The following is a 16957-nucleotide window of genomic DNA, read 5'->3' as shown; positions in this document are numbered from 1 at the left end:
TAAGCGTGCTGAAAGAGAGAGAGAAAATACTTATCTAAAAAAGTTTGACGTCCAAAGAACTGGAAGGTGACTACAAGATCTCCAAGCTAATAATGCACAATTCATAAGTTCCCTTTGCAAAAACGACAATCTAAAGTTTCGGAAGTGAAATGATAGTCACTGTAGAAGATAAAGGGCAGGTGAGCGGAACAAACTTTCCCCAACTGAATGGCTGCATTCAAGTAGTCTTAAAGTGCATGTGGATTAATTATCGTTCATTCACACCAGATACTTCACGTGTGCAGGAAATGTCACCTGTATGCCAGTATATTGTGTGTGTGCTTCAGAGCTTCTTTATTCGGATAAAAAAGAAAGAAGTACACAGAAGAAGAAAAAAAAATACAGAAAAAAATGGGCTGCAGGCGTGACAGTGGATGCTGCTGCTTTGGACCCTCAGCATTTGACAGAATAACGCTTTATGCACCATGCCCAGTGTTCTTCATATGCAAGTGCTATGTACTATCGGCGTCAAATGAAACCCGAACAGCGGCAAGCCTCTGCGATAGTATAGTGCATGTCGTCCAGTTATCACCGTTGAGAGGCGCGCGCATCCTGTCCGGCATCTCTGCGCATAAGTGTGTGCCTGTCCAAGGTGATAAGTGGACGGCACACACTATACCATCATAAATGCTTGCCACTGTTCGGGTTTCATTTGACGCCGATAGTACATGCTACTGCCGTGCCACCTAGCACTTGTACGCATCCCTCTGCTGCCGGCGACTGGAACATTGGTCATTTAAACAAGTCGCCCATGGGGTCTCTAAACAAACCTTTCATTCACTGAGACAAACAAAAAAGAAAAGTGCTGTGCATATACATTATATATATGTATATATATATATATATATATATGTATATATGTATAAAAACATTTCTCGAGGAGTTGAATGTTGTATTGGCACTGCTTGCTGCAAAAGAAAGGGTGCCCTCCATCTTCAGGCAACTCTTGTGTTTTATTTTGTTTGTTTAGTTGTTCCTCTTAAGGACCAGCCCTGAAATAAATAGTAAGGGCCAAGACAGACTTTCAGGTGACAAAAGCAAAACAGATGGATTAGAACAACAGAAATCCTCATTTCTTGAATAAAAGATTGCAATAACATTTTACAAAAACACACACAAAAAAAAACAAATATGGAGACTGGACATGACATTACATGAGCTTGCACCAAACTTAAGAGGCCCTCATTACAGTTAAGTAACTTTGTGCACTGCTAGTATTCAAAGGTGCACCAAAAGGGGGAATGAAGTAAACTGCAAATCTAGCTTCATTAAACTTATCACTGTAAACAGCAATTAGGCAAGGGTTATTACAAAATTGAAGTTTCTTCTTGAATGTGGTATTTAAAACACTTGCAACAGCACACTACGGCAACTTCACTGAGTTTTACAATGAACCATACATAATGTAAGTGCACAAAATATGGATGGAAACGCGAGAAGCGCAGAGTATCAACTGAGGCTTTATTGCAAGAACAAGGTCATCTAAAGGGCAGGATAAAAAGCGAGAGAGAGCAAACGGGGGAGGAGAAAGAAAGGCACGAGGGACCATATCACAAAAATATAAGCCACATCTAAGCATAGCACGCCCATATACAAAACCCAGATAACTTAACTCTTTATCACGTATGGGGACAGATGGAACACAGATGCAAGACTCAGATTTCTCGTGAATAAGCACAGTCTCAAAAAGTTTGAGCACTCTTAGGTTCTTATTCCGGAACAACACTGAAGTATCACTAAAGAGCGGAGCACAGCCGCATTTCTTACAGTGGGCTGCTAAATGAACGACAGATAGCCTTTTAGAGAATAAATATGTTCTCTAACATTCAGACAGTGACCTTTTTGGCTCACGTATACACGACTGCATGACAAAAGTATGGAGAAGACAACCCCGGTTATAAAGAACACATAAATATTGCCACGTTCCATTTCCCTAGTTTTCGTTATCGTCCCAAAACACCACACGATTCTCAGCGCAAACCGCGCCTGCAGTTTTCGAGAAGGTTCCGGACTGTAGTAGATCATTTCGATAAGATCACGCCTACTGTGCGAACGGTACAGATTGTTCTGGAACCTACGCCACCGCCAGCGATAACGCTAGAACATTCGATGGCAAGAGTATAAATGCCGACGCGCTTCTAGTTGAACGAAGGCCGACGCTCTGTTCGCCGCTATCAGTCCGAGACTGCTGCTGTAATCGGACTTTCCGTTTACTGGGCACAGGTTCGCCCAAATAAACAGTTAAATCCCAACACGAAGTCTCCTGTCTTCGGCCACGTCACGACCCCGTGACATCTGGTGGAGGTGCTGCTTCGTTCATGTACCGGACGCCCCCGTCGAGCCGTGAACCCAGCCCACGTCGCGGAGAAGACAACGACGCCAACCAAGAGCAGCGAACAAGCCGCCGACAGCAAGGTCTCCCACCGGAGTACGGGCTTCTACAAGACAAGGCGCGGAAAGCCAAGGCGATGACCTCTACTGCAGCGACTATGACAACCGGAGCATCCCAGCCCGCGATCGTCATTCATCAACCCAGGGAACCACCAACGTTTCATGGGTCATCGTTTGAAGACCCGGAAACCTGGCTAGAAACATACGACCGTGTGGCCGCCCTCAACCACTGGGACAACGAAGAAAAGCTCCGTCGTGTGTACTTCTACCTGGAAGACACCGCAAGGACCTGGCTAGGGAATCGGGAGTCCACGGTCCGAACGTGGGATGTCTTCTGCGGCGCATTTCTGCAAACGTTCGCGAGCGTCGCTCGCAAAGAGAGGGCCGCTGCTCTACTAGAGACCCGGGTTCAGCTACCAAATGAAAAGGTTGGAATTTTTACAGAGGAGATGACCCGCCTATTTCGTCACGCTGACCCAGACATGCCTGAGGAGAAGTAAGTTCGTTTCCTCATGCGAGGGGTCAAACAGGAGCTCTTCGCGGGACTAATGAGGAATCCACCGAACACCGTCGAAGAATTTGTATCCGAGGCGACCACCATCGAAAAAACCCTGGACATGCGCACCAGACAGTATAATCGTCGCCTGACTCCAGAATGCGCTGCTGCTCAAGCCAGTGACTTCGACAACCTGCGTGAAACGATCCGAGCGATCGTGCGGGAAGAGCTGCGCAAACAGTTGCCTTCGGCGCAACCACAAGTGGATTCGATCGCCGACATTGTGCGAGAAGAAGTTCGGCAATCGCTTCGAATTCTCCAAACACCGATGCCCGAGCCAGAAACTATGACATACGCCGCTGCAGTGCGCCACAATGCTCCTCCCGGTCAAGGCCGAAACGCCGCCCCGTAGCACTTCCGTCGCCAGACACCACCGCCGCCACCACCCCCACCGACGACCTGCCGTTCGCCAGCGGGCCAGCGCAGTGCGCCGAGGAAAACCGACGTTTGGCGCACCCCTGACCACCGCCCACTGTGCTACCATTGCGGCGAGGCCGGGCACACTTACCGCCGTTGCCAGTACCGACAGATGGGACTGCGTGGCTTCGCCGTCGATGCACCACGTCCGCAGCCAGGGGAACGACCACGTGACATCGCCCACTACCTGACAGGAACTCAATGGACACCACGAAGTCCTTCCCGTTCGCCGTCGCCCAGCCGCCGCATGTCACCGCACCCCCGGCAGTACTCCGGCCCAACGCGGGGCCGGTCTCCTAGCTCGTATCCGGGAAACTAAGGGCAGCAACCGGTGGAGGTGCGGTTGCTGTGGTGCGACGAACTACCGAAGATCCTCCGACGACGACGACGCCGCGACGGAGCTTTCCGAACAAAACGCCAACCAGGCAAAGCCCTGACGGCGAAAGCTCACTTACCGAAGGTGGCCTGACGACGCAACATGGAAGCAGCGGAACAAGCCGACGCAGCCGTGACCCAACGCCACGCCCTAACTGTAATGCGAGACGGCGAACTAGCAACCTCGACGTTCTTATCGACGGCCACAGTGTGACCGCTCTCGTCGATACTTGAGCTGACTATTCTGTCCTCAGTGGGCCGTTCGCCGCGAAGTTAAAGAAAGTTAGGACAGCTTGGAAAGGCCCTGAAATCCGCACAGCTGGAGGTCATCTCGTAACACCTGCAGGAATCTGCACAGCGAGAGTCACCATTAACGGCCGTATTTATCCTACAGACTTCGTAGTCCTCCAGCGTTAACGAAGTGAAAAAACAGCGCGTAACACAGGACACAGGACAGAGAAGAGACGGACGAGGCGCTGACTTACAACCAAAATTTATTTCGTACAGGGGTGTATATATAGCACACGAAAAAGAGGGAGAGAAGTCGAGTGACATGAAAGAGTAATTTTTGTTATGATTGTATGCGTATAACAAATAAACTGTGATTGCGCACTCATTCGCTTGTCAAATACGCCAATTCCCTGGTGAGGAGCGTTATCGAAGGTGCACTGACACACATATCGCCTTTCTTGATTATGCAGAATGCCTCATAAATCTCACGTGTCCTTTTATCTCTGTAGCGTCGAAGTATCTTGCATTTGTCAAACAATGCACGGCATCCACAAATGGAGCTGTGCGCAGCTAAGTGGCTGCCAACAGAACCCCGCATTAGATTGCGGTGTTCCCTGAGGCGGTCATTTATACAGCGGCCAGAATGCGTTGCTCCAGCGTTGCTCGAGAGATGCCATCCTTGGCATGGACTTCTTATGCCTCCATGGTGCTGTCATTAACCTACAAACAAAGTCGATAACGTTATCCACAGAAGAAGCACTACCGCCGCGCACGCCGTCAGGACAACATGCCTTGAATGTGCTGGAAGAACAAGTCACCATTCCGCCTCGCTCAAGCGTAATTATTTCAGTCGGCGCTCATAAATCACCTGACTTGGAAGGCGTCGTTGAAGGCAGTCAGCATCTGTTAGTCACCCGAAATATTTGCGTCGCAAGAGGAATTGCAGAGCTGCGGGGAGGCAAAGCAACGGTTATGCTCACGAATTTCAGCAATGAGTACAAACATGTGAACAAAGGAACAACGGTCGCATACATCGAAGAAATTGTCGAAGCCACCAGTGCTTTCGCCCTCGCCGATTCTGCGGAACCTGCTCAGAGGAACCAAGCCCCTCCCATAGCTTTCGACGTCAATCCCAGACTTCCGAACGATAAACAAGAACAGCTCAAGGCCCTGCTCCTGCAATACGAAGATTGCTTTTCGTCGTCATCGAAAATTCGGCAGACCCCAATCACGAAACATCGCATCATAACCGAAGAAAATGCCAGACCACACCGTCAAAGTCCGTACAGGGTTTCGACGCGAGAACGTGAGGCCATGAAGAGACAAGTAGATGAAATGCTGATTGATGACATTATCCAGCCGTCCAAGAGCCCATGGGCATCCCCCGTGGTGTTAGTGAAGAAAAAGGATGGGACCCTACGTTTCTGCGTCGATTATCGCCGCCTGAACAAAATCACAAGAAAGGACGTGTATCCTCTCCCACGAATAGACGACGCACTTGATCGGCTCCGTAATGCCAAGTACTTTTCGTCAATGGACCTCAAGACTGGCTACAGTCGCCGACCGTTTATTCGGACGCCGAAAATTCGGACATGCCCGTTTATTCGGACATCTTCGTGGCACCGCCACTCGCCCCATTGAACCTAATGTAAACTCACGACCGAAAATTCGGACGCCCCGCTGTGCGCCGTTCGATTATTCGGACTCAGTTTGACTGACCGGATGCGTCGCCGTACGCCATGACACGCTGACAGGGACGTTAACAATACGTTTGCTAGGTTGCCAGCACTGATATGCTGCACTAGCTATGGATGGACGTCGGGCCAGTGTCAAAATGCACGCAGAAATCGCCATTGCCGATCTCAAAGGCTATGTTTGGCGACACGTTTTTTTCGGTTTTAGCCAGTCGAGCGGCCAAGCCAAGCCACTTACGGAGTCTGTTCGCTGTGGCGTTTGGCGTTTGTGTCAGCGTGTCAGTGGTGTCAGTCAGTTGCTTCTGCGGGTAGGCCTGGTTCGTCTTGTTCTTTGTGTTCTCGCTCTCTTGTGTGTTCCGTGGCGTGCTGAAATGGCTCCGACGCCACCCGTTGCTGCGCCGTCGGGAGTGAAGAAACGCGGCCAACGTGGGAGCTACAAGACGCTCACGATGGCGAAGAAAGCGGAGATAATTCGCCAGGTAGAAGGCGGCCGACCTCAGTCTGAAGTTGCTCGGGAATTTTCCATTTCCAAGCAAACCGTCTCGGACTACCTCAAGCAGAAGGCCAAGATCCTGGAGGCAGCTGAGAAAGCGTCTGCGGGTACGCAGAAAAATTTCCGGGACGGCAGCCACCCGCAGCTTGAAGAAGCGCTGAACATGTGGTTGAGTGCCACGGTGGCTAGGAAAATACCCGTGTCTGGCGATCTGCTGAGACAGAAAGCAGAGACGCTCGCCCTGCGCATGGGTATTACCGGCTGCAAGTTCAGTGACGGGTGGTTGCGCAACTTTAAGAAAAGGTACGACCTGGCCTTCAAGCGAATGTGCGGCGAGAGTGGTTCCGTCGACCAAACGCTCGTGACCAACTACCGCGCCGACAAGCTGTGCGCACTGCTGCGCCAGTATCCACCAGAAAACGTCTTTAATTGTGACGAGACTGGACTTTTCTATAAGATGCTGCCCGACAAGACGCTAGCTTTGTCTGGCGAACCCTGTCATGGGGGGAAGCATAGCAAGGAGCGACTGACAGTTGTTGTAGGAGGCAACATGACGGGGACGGAGAAACTTCCGCTCCTCGTGATAGGGAAATAAAAAAATCCAAGATGTTTTAAAGGCGTCAAATCACTCCCTGTGTGGTATGAAGCGAATTCGAAGGCGTGGATTACGCAAAACCTCTTCGAACAGTACCTTCGCAAGCTCGACCGCCGGTACGAACAGCAAAATCGCAAGGTGCTGATGTTCGTCGACAACTGCGGTGCCCATGGGCATATCGACAACTTGAAGGCTATGACAGTGGAGTTTTTGCCGCCTAACACGACAAGCGTGTTGCAGCCCATGGACCAGGGCGTGATCAAAAACTTGAAAGTTCATTACCGGTCGCGCCTCCTGAATCGTGTGCTGTTATGCGTCGACAATAACAAAAACTACGTCGTGGATGTTCTGACGGCCATCAGCATGTTGTCCGATGCCTGGAAGTCAGTGACTCAGGAAACGATCCACAACTGCTTCCGCCACGCAGGATTTATTACTGGGATTGAGGAGGACAGTGCCACAGGCCAGAACCCCGCGGTTGAGAGTCCGCCTACCGCAGCAGCGGACATTTTGGACGACCTTCGTGCTAGCGGGGTCGATGTGGGGGCGGGTACGTTTGAAGAGTTCGCCAACTTCGACAGTGCCGTTTTGCCTTGCGCAGAGATGGACGATGACGAGATCGTCCGTCAGGTCTGCGAGCCGGCGCTGGCGGACAGTGACTCCGACGATGACGCGCCGCCCGCACCACAGCCATCAAATGCGGACTTAGCGCAGGCCATATCGATGCTGTTGTCTGTCTACAGCGACGGCCAGACACTCGCAGAGGTACAGGCCGACGTGGTCGCGCGTAAGCGTGCGTGTATGCAGACGCGCATAGACAGTTTTTTCGGGCGATCGGGCCAATAAAAGTGCTTTTTTTCGAGTGCATCCGTTTTTTCGGACTCCCGATTATTCGGACTTTTCGGCGGTTCCCGTCGAGTCCGAATAAACGGTCGGCGACTGTATTGGCAAATCGAAGTCGACGAAAGAGACCGAGAGAAGACGGCGTTTATAACACCGGACGGCCTCTTCGAGTTTAAGGTGATGCCATTCGGCCTTTGCTCAGCGGCTGCAACTTTTCAACACGTTATGGATACAGTACTGGCAGGATTGAAGTGGCAGACTTGCCTTGTGTACTTGGACGACGTCGTCGTGTTCTCCTCGAGTTTCGACGAGCATCTTCGGCGCCTTGAAGCTGTACTTCAAGCCATCAAGACGTCCGGACTCACACTGAAGCCAGAAAAGTGCAGATTTGTGTATGAGGAGCTCTTGTTTCTGGGGCACGTTATCAGCAAGTCTGGAGTTCGTCCCGATCCACGGAAAACAGCCGCCATCGCCGACTTCCCGCCGCCCACTGACAAGAAGGCCGTGCGCCGATTTCTGGGCCTGTGCGCCTATTATAGGCGGTTCGTGAAAAACTTCGCCCGCATCGCCGATCCTCTCACTAACCTTACCAAGGCCGACGTGGAATTCAAGTGGGAAACGCCACAGGAACACGCTTTCCAGGAGCTTAAACATCGCCTCCAGACGCCTCCGTTACTTGCCCATTTCGACGAATTCGCCGAGGCAGAAATACATACTGACGCAAGCAGCGTAGGTCTTGGCGCCGTTCTTGTGCAGAGGGCTGACGGACTTGAAAGGGTTATTAGTTACGCCAGCTGATCGCTATCCAAAGCAGAAGCAAATTATTCCACAACAGAAAAGGAGTGCCTCGCCATCATCTGGGCTACGTCGAAATTTCGCCCCTACCTCTACGGCAGGCCCTTCAAAGTTGTGAGCGACCACTACGCCTTGTGTTGGCTAGCCACCTTGAAGGACCCTTCAGGTCGCCTCGCACGATGCAGCCTGAGACTTCAAGAATATGACATTACTGTCATTTACAAGCCCGGCAAAAAACACTCCGACGCCGACTGTCTCTCTCGTGCGCCTGTCGACCAACCACTACCAGACGACCCGGATGACGACTACTTCTTGAGAACGATAACTACAGACGACTTCGCTGAACGACAGCGGGCCGACCCGGAACTTAAGGCCCTAATAGAATACCTCGAAGGCAGGACCGCCGAAGTCCCGAAGGTATTCAAGCGCGCACTTGCGTCGTTCTTCCTACGAAACGGTCTTCTACAAAAAAAAAACTTTTCACCGCTTCGAACTCAGTACCTCCTTGTGGTGCCTTCAGCTCTGCGACCAGAACGCCTGCAGGCCCTGCACGACGATCCGACGGCAGGGCACCTCGGTGTTTCTCGCACGCTCGCGAGGATACAAGAAAGGTACTACTGGCCACGTCTTACCACTGACGTCACTCGTTATGTGAGGACATGCCGGGACTGTCAAGCGACGCAAGACACCGCCGACAAGGCCAGCGGGACTTCTGCAGCCAATTGATCCACCTTGCCGACCTTTCCAGCAGATTGGTATGGACCTACTAGGGCCGTTCCCGACGTCGGCTTTCGGAAACAAGTGGATCGTGGTAGCTACCGACTACCTTGCCCGCTACGCCAAGACAAAAGCCCTGCCAAAAGGCAGTGCATCCGAGGTAGGTAAGTTCTTCGTCGAAAATATCGTCCTACGTCACGGCGCCCCGGAAGTCCTTATCACCGACAGAGGAACGGCATTCACTGCCGACTTAACTCAAGCGATCTTGGCATACAGCCAAACAAACCACCGCCGGACGACAGCGTACCACCCACAGACCAACAGCCTCACCGAGCGGCTTAACAAGACGATCGCCGACATGCTGTCAATGTACGTCGATGTCGAACACAAGACATGGGACGCTATTCTTCCATATGTGCCCTTCGCATACAACACGGCGGTGCAGGAGACGACACAGATATCTCCATACAAATTGGTCTACGGAAGGAGCCCGGCAACGACGCTCGATGCCATAATACCCAACGTCACCGACGAAGAAAGCCTCGACGTGAGCGAGCACCTTCAACGTGCGGAAGAAGCCCGACAACTTGCGTGTCTCCGTATCAAGAATCAACAGACGACAGACAGCCACCGTTACAACCTTCGAGGACGCTTCGTGGAATACCAGCCCGGTGAACGTGTTTGGGTGTGGACGCCGATACGCCGACGTGGACTAAGCGAAAAGCTTCTGCGACGCTACTTCGGACCGTACAGGGTGGTTCGACGTCTCGGCCCACTTGATTACGAGGTTGTCCCCGACGGCATCACGAACTCTCAACGACGCTGATCACGACCTGAAGTCGTGCATGTCGCGCGCCTCAAGCCGTTTCATGCATGTTAACAAACTGAAACAGTGTTTTTTATTATTGTTTCACCGTAACTTATTCATTGCACTTTCTTGCATTATCATTGTACCTTCATCTTTAGTTAAAGCATCGGGACGACGCCTTTTTTCAGAGGGGGGCAATGCCACGTTCCATTTCCCAAGTTTTCGTTATCGTTCCAAAACACCACACGATTCTCAGCGCAAACCGCGCCTGCAGTTTTCGAGAAGGTTCCGGACTGTAGTAGATCATTTCGATAAGATCACGCCTACTGTGCGAACGGTACAGATTGTTCTGGAACCTACGCCACCGCCAGCGATAACGCTAGAACATTCGATGGCAAGAGTATAAATGCCGACGCGCTTCGCCGCTTGTCAGTAGTTGAACGAAGGCCGACGCTCCGTTCGCCGCTATCAGTCCAAGACTGCTATCTGTGCAAGACTGCTGCTGTAATCGGACTTTCCGTTTACTGGGCACAGGTTCGCCCAAATAAACAGTTAAATCCCAACACGAAGTCTCCTGTCTTCGGCCACGTCACGACCCCGTGACAATACGATCATGACTAATATTGCATGTATCTTGCTGAACATTTTGCTAATTTGCCACTCGTGTGTCTACTATGGTGCATAAAGTGGATAACTTTTTCCTGGCAGAAATAAGCACTTGGACGTCATATCTTGATGCAAAATTTTTTAGGCGGTGGGGAAAACCGTGAACATATGGAAGAGCAGCAAATTTCTTATGCTGCGCCTTCTCATCCAACTAACAACCATCACCAGGACCTCTTTTATTTTCTTAATGAACTTCTCGCACACCTTTAACTATAAATCTCGCGGGAAGCTTGCTGGTTTCAGTTTTTGGACTTCTCCAGAAAAAAAAATTTTCAACTAAATGAGTGCAGGATTTCTTCAGTGCAGAGCTATAACATGAGAGTGCAATAGGATTTTTTACCAGTTTCGTATAAACCGATTTACAGTTCAGCACAAGTTTCACCGCAGCACCAACACACATGCGTGGGCGACAACTGCAGCTGTAGACCGATTAATTGGGCACATCGGTCAATTAAGTATTCCAAAGTAAACTTCAAGCCAAGGCTCTACTGCTCAAAACTCTTTGGAATACCTGCTGACATACCTTCAGTTCCCTTGCGGAAAAAAAAGCGTGCCTCGTTCTTGCAATAAAGCTTCAATTGATAGTCTGCGCTTGTCTATCCTTCTCACTGATTTCATGTTTTCATCTGTTTTTTGCAGAGTTACATTATGAATCATTACTAACTCGCCCAACTTACAGTCTTCTTTTGACAATGAACAATTCGACATAATGACAGCACAGCAACATATAAATTGCCATAGATTGACAAGTAAATACTACACATATCAACTAATAGACAACAATTCCAGCTAAACTAATGGCTCATGTGGAATTAAATTTTGCATAATTTTGCAGTTTAAAAATCTTGACTACACATACTTACCTAGCCAATAATAACTGCTGTACCACCAAAGCTACTAGAATTATAATGAAAACAATATGCTATTTTGCAGACTCAAATATACACAATGAACACTGTGACCAGTAGAATAGTACATGCATAAAGAACAAAAGGACTACCGTGATTGCTTACCTGAGAGAAATATACCAAGGCCTAATGTAGCTGTGCTCCATTCCATACAATCTGTGCTTGTGCCCCCTAAAATAAAACAATAGAAATGAACAAATATGCCTTGTTCATGCCTAAAAATCATTCTTACCATAATTCTGCTTACAATTCAAAACTTAGAACATATCTGCATGTTTTCAGGGGCTCCAATGAAACACATAGAGTTCATTGAGCACAAGAATAGCTTCAACTAACAACACTGATTAAAGAAGCATTATCAATTGAACGAAATAGACTTTATAATGAGTGCACACCCAGGCATCGTGCAGGATGTGGAAGTGGTTGGCAAGGTACGATGCAGTTACCATAGAATGGTGCGGTCTCGAATTCGCCTAGACTTGAAGAAGGAACGACAGAAACTGATAAGCAAGAAGAAAATCAATGAGCTAGCACTGAGAGGGAAAGTACAGGAATTCAGAGTCTCGCTCCAGAACAGGTACCGTATTTACTCGATTCTACCGCGCCCTCGATTGTAACGCGCACCCGATTTCCACCCCGAAAAAAAAAAAACGCAAGACATTGATTGCAACGCGCACCCATTTTTCTCGCTGGCCCGCACGATCACGCCACTCGAAAAAACGACTCCTTTCGGGAGCGTCTTCCACTTAAATATGAGGTACGGGCGAAGCTTGTGCCCTTCTGACGTGTAACAGAGCATTGCCGTCACTGTAGTTTTACCGTGGACCGATGTCAGCACGCGAACTTACTTCGCCCCCTTCTTTTCGACGGTTGTAGTGCCAGGCATGTCGACGTAAAGAGGCGTCTGATCGGCATTCCCGATTTGCCCAAGCAGGTAGCCATTGTTGTGCTGCAAGTTTAGGACGAACCTCTGAAAACTGTGAAGCTTTTCATCGTACTCCTCCGCAAAACTTTTCACATATGCCCGTTCCCCTTCGGAGGCAAAATCCTTTCCTCTTGATAAAGTTAGTTAGCCTGCACCTGCTCGCTTTAAACTGGCTCCGCATTAAACTTTTTTCTAAGGCTAATTGCATAGCCCGCACTTGGAGCACTTTTGTCGTCACGGGCCGCTGTGCCGCTCGGTGCTCAAGCACATCCTTGCCAAGCAGCTCTTTAATTTGCGGAAACCGACCCTGCTGTGGTCCACTGAAGCCTTTGCGTGAAGCTCTGCTGTCAACAATCTTCTGCTTTTGTTTACGCCAGTCCCGCACGCACGTTTCGGGAACTCCGAATGATCGTGATGCGGCCCGATTTCTGTCCGTTTCTGCACACGCGATGACTTTTCTTTTAAAAGCGGCATCGTGGTGCACTAGAGTTTTTGGAGTCGGCCCTTCCATGCTGTCGATGCTAATGCACTACAAGATGGCGAACTCCTCAGCACACGTACTAAGTGCTGCACATGGGGAACACATAGGCAGAAATGGCCGACGCGCCATGCCGACGCACGTAGGGGGCTGCCATTTTGAAAATTTCGATGGCAATAAAATGACCGTATTCATTTTTTTTCGTACTCGATTCTAACGCGCACGCGATTTATGAACTCGCTTAACCGGAAAAAAGGTGCGCGTTAGGTTCGAGTAATAACGGTACTCGGCTCTTAGTGAGGAAACCAACCTTAGCGTAGATACAATGAATAATAATCTGACGAGTATCATTACGGAGTGTGCAGTGGAAGTTGGAGGCAGGGTAGTTAGACAGGACACTGGAAAGCTTTCCCAGGAAACGAAGAATTTCATTAAGAAACGTCAAATCGTGAAATTCTCAAGTACAACAGACAAAGTAGAACTGGCAGAGCTTTCAAAGTTGATTAATAGGCGTAAGGCATGCGATGTAAGAGGTATAACATGGAGAGAATTCAACACGCTCTGAAAAACGGAGGAAGCGTCAAAGCAGTGAAGAGGAAACTTGGAATAGGCAAAAATCGGATGTATGCATAAGGGACAAAGAAGGCAAAATAACTACCAATATAGATAGGATAGTTAAAATAGCGGAGGAGTTTTACAGAGATCTGTAGAGTAACCGGAACAACCACAACAATAATACTATAAGAACTAGCAGTAACCCAGATCACACCCCACCAGTAATGATAGAAGAAGTCAGAAAAGCTTTGGAGAGCATGCAAAAAGGCAAAGCTGCTGGTGAGAATCAGGTAACATCAGATCTCCTGAAAGATGGAGCACAGATTGTGTTAGAAAAACTAGCCACCCTGTTTACGAGGTGTCTCCTGACTGGAAGAGTACCAGAGTCTTGGAAGAGCGCTAACATCATCTTAATACATAAGAAAGGAGATGACAAGGACTTGAACAATTACAGGCCGATCAGCTTGCTCTCTGTAGTATACAAGCTATTTACAAAGGTAATTGCTAACAGAGTAAAGAAAACATTAGAATTCAATCAACCAAAGGAACAAGCAGGATTTCGAACAGGCTACTCAACTATCGAGCACATTCATACTATCAATCAGGTAATAGAGAAATGCTCAGAATATAACCAACCACTATACATAGCCTTCATAAATTACGAGAAGGAGTTTGATTCAGTAGAAATATCAGCCGTCATGCATGCACTGCCGAATCAGGGCATCGATAAAGTATATATAAACATCCTGGAAGGAATCTAAGGGGGGTCAACTGCTACCATAGTGCTTTATAAAGAAAGCAACAGAATACCAATCAAGAAGGGTGTAAGGCAGGGGGACACAATCTCCCCAATGCTATTTACCGCATGCTTACAGGAGGTTTTCAGAAACCTAGAATGGGAACAGTTAGGAATTAGAGTTAATGGAGAGTACCTTAGTAACCTGCGCTTCGCCGATGACATTGCATTGCTGAGTAACTCAGGGGACGAACTGCAACTCATGATTATGGAGTTAGACAAGGAAAGCAGAAAGGTGGGTCTTAAAATTAATCTGTAGAAAACAAAAGTAATGTACAACAACCTCGGAAAAGAGCAGAGCTTCGAGATAGGTAATAGTGCACTTCAAGTTGTAAAAGACTATGTCTACTTAGGGCAGGTAATAACCGGGGAGCCGAACCACGAGATTGAAGTAACTAGAAGAATAAGAATAGGGTCGAGCACATTCGGCAAGCACTCTCAAATTATGACAAATAGATTGCCACTATCCCTCAAGAGGAAGGTATATAACAGCTGTGTCGTGTCGGTACTTAGCTCAGGAGCAGAAACCTGGAGACTTACAAAGAGGGTTCAGCTTAAATTGACGACGCAGCGAACAATGGAAAGAAAAATGGTAGGTGTAAGCTTAAGAGACAAGAAGAGAGCAGAGTGGATTAGGGAACAAGCAGGGGTTAAGAATATCATAGCTGAAATCAAGAAGAAGAAAAGCAGGGGTTAAGAATATCATAGCTGAAATCAAGAAGAAGAAATGGACATGGGCCAAGCATGTAGTGCGTGGGCAGGATAACCGCTGGTCATCAAGGGTAACTAACTGGATTCCCAGAGAAGGCGAGCGAGTTAGGGGGAGACAGAAGGTTAGGTGGGCAGATGAGATTAAGAAGTTTGCGGGTGTAAATTGGCAGCAGCAAGCACAGAACCGGGTTAACTGGCAAAACATGGGAGAGGTCTTTGTCCTGCAGTGGACGTAGTCAGGCTGATGATGATGATGATGATCAATTGAAATGGGCAATATACATTAGACTCCTTTTAAACAAAACCTGAAGGGACCAGGAAAATGTGTTTCTTTTAATAGAAGTTTCGTTTACTGAAGATTAATAGGGGTACAACATTAAAGTAGGAAACCAGACGTATTAGTGGCAGTTGCTCCATTTAAGCAGCAATTTCATTTAAGAGAGTTTCACTTAACGGGAGTCTACTGTACTACACATAGTTAAACCTCGATATAACCACGTCGATAAAATAAGAAATTTACTTCATTACACTGAAACTTTGTTAACTTGAACTTCCTACAAGCATACCTGCTTGAACTTCAAGCAGGTATGGCTGCAAAAGGCTTTGTTTTGCACAGGAAGTGCCAGGACAATGACTGAACAACGCGAGAGTGAAAAAATGGAATTTTTTTATAATGAAATACATTTTCTTGATTTGGAGATCTGACAACTGCAAATCTCAAAAAAAGACCTCTTCACAGTAGCCAAACACCGCGTGTAAACGCAAAACAAACGCAGGCCAATCACACAATGGTAATATGGAATAGGTGAAGCTATCGTGCTTGTTCTGCCACCGCGGCTCATTATAAAAAATCTGGTGTTGCCCGCAGTAGTGCTACACCAATGCTATCATGTTCCCCGAACTGAATTACTTGCTTTCTCCTTACTTTGATATGCGCCCAACGTCGATAGCAATTAAACATCCCAAAACCAAAAGAGCTACAGTCTAAAATCACATAAAGAACTGGAATCACGCAATACTACGAGTGGTCCCATTTCAGATTAATAAAAAAAATCCGATAAACACTTACAAAAGAGTTTGGGACTATTTGAATTTATCTTATAGACTCAGATTTTAAGAGCCAATATGATTAAATTCCCATTTTTACCTAAAGAGCATGTCCTAAACAGTCATTGATACATCAGCCAGCTTGGCTTATGTAAACTCTATTTACTTGTCATACCTTACACGTCCCAATAAGACATTGAGTAAGGGAGGGGCGAGTGCAAAGTAAATAGAGAAAAATATATCACTATATACAAGAAAATAAATAAACAGAAAAAATAATACACTGCAAAAAAAGAAAAACAACTAAAGAAGCGAAAACACAGACAAGCGCACACACACACGTGCACACACACACACAGTACAGTGCAAAGCATGTTCGGACTAAACAATAGCATTTTTTATTCTATGAAAAACAGGTGACGACACAATGCTATTTCAAAAAATATTTATGCAACCGATCCAGACTATCTTGCAGACAGCACCCATAGCACGTTTATGAAGACCTTGTCACGCACAAAGGGAGAGACATCAACATACTACGTGGGGCTTCTTGGAGCACGGTCCCCTGGTGGAACTCGAGCATGGCAGACGACATTGGATACAACACAGTCCTCGAAAAGTATCCTTAGGTCTACTACTATAACAAACTTTAAGCTGATAATACACACAAACATAGGTGCTTTATATTCAAGTATTTGTGCTTGTGTGCATACGTGTTTGTATGCTCAAACATTTGAGACAACTGAAATACCGTATTTACTCGATTCTACCGCGCCCTCGATTGTAACGCGCACCCGATTTCCACCCCGAAAAAAAAAAACGCAAGACATTGATTGCAACGCGCACCCATTTTTCTCGCTGGCCCGCACGATCACGCCACTCGAAAAAACGACTCCTTTCGGGAGCGTCTTCCATTT

At 47.9% G+C, this 16957-nt stretch overlaps 1 protein-coding gene across 1 annotated transcript in view; it reads right to left on the bottom strand.

Annotated features, from left to right (window-relative positions):
• Window positions 1–890: 890 nt before the first annotated feature.
• The window catches only part of jub (LIM domain-containing protein jub), a 94234-nt gene continuing 78167 nt past the window's right edge, over window positions 891–16957 (bottom strand). Inside the window, exons 9-10 of the mRNA XM_037427662.2 lie at window positions 11634–11699; window positions 891–1031 (exon numbers count right to left, since the gene is read on the bottom strand). Coding sequence (XP_037283559.1) covers window positions 11655–11699 — 45 coding nt within the window. The 3' untranslated portion in view covers window positions 891–1031; window positions 11634–11654. The remainder of the gene's footprint in view (window positions 1032–11633; window positions 11700–16957) is intronic.

The sequence above is a fragment of the Rhipicephalus microplus genome, chromosome X (genome assembly GCF_043290135.1).
Source record: "Rhipicephalus microplus isolate Deutch F79 chromosome X, USDA_Rmic, whole genome shotgun sequence".
Taxonomy (NCBI): Eukaryota; Metazoa; Arthropoda; class Arachnida; order Ixodida; family Ixodidae; genus Rhipicephalus; species Rhipicephalus microplus.
This window is presented reverse-complemented; position numbering and strand designations above follow the sequence as displayed.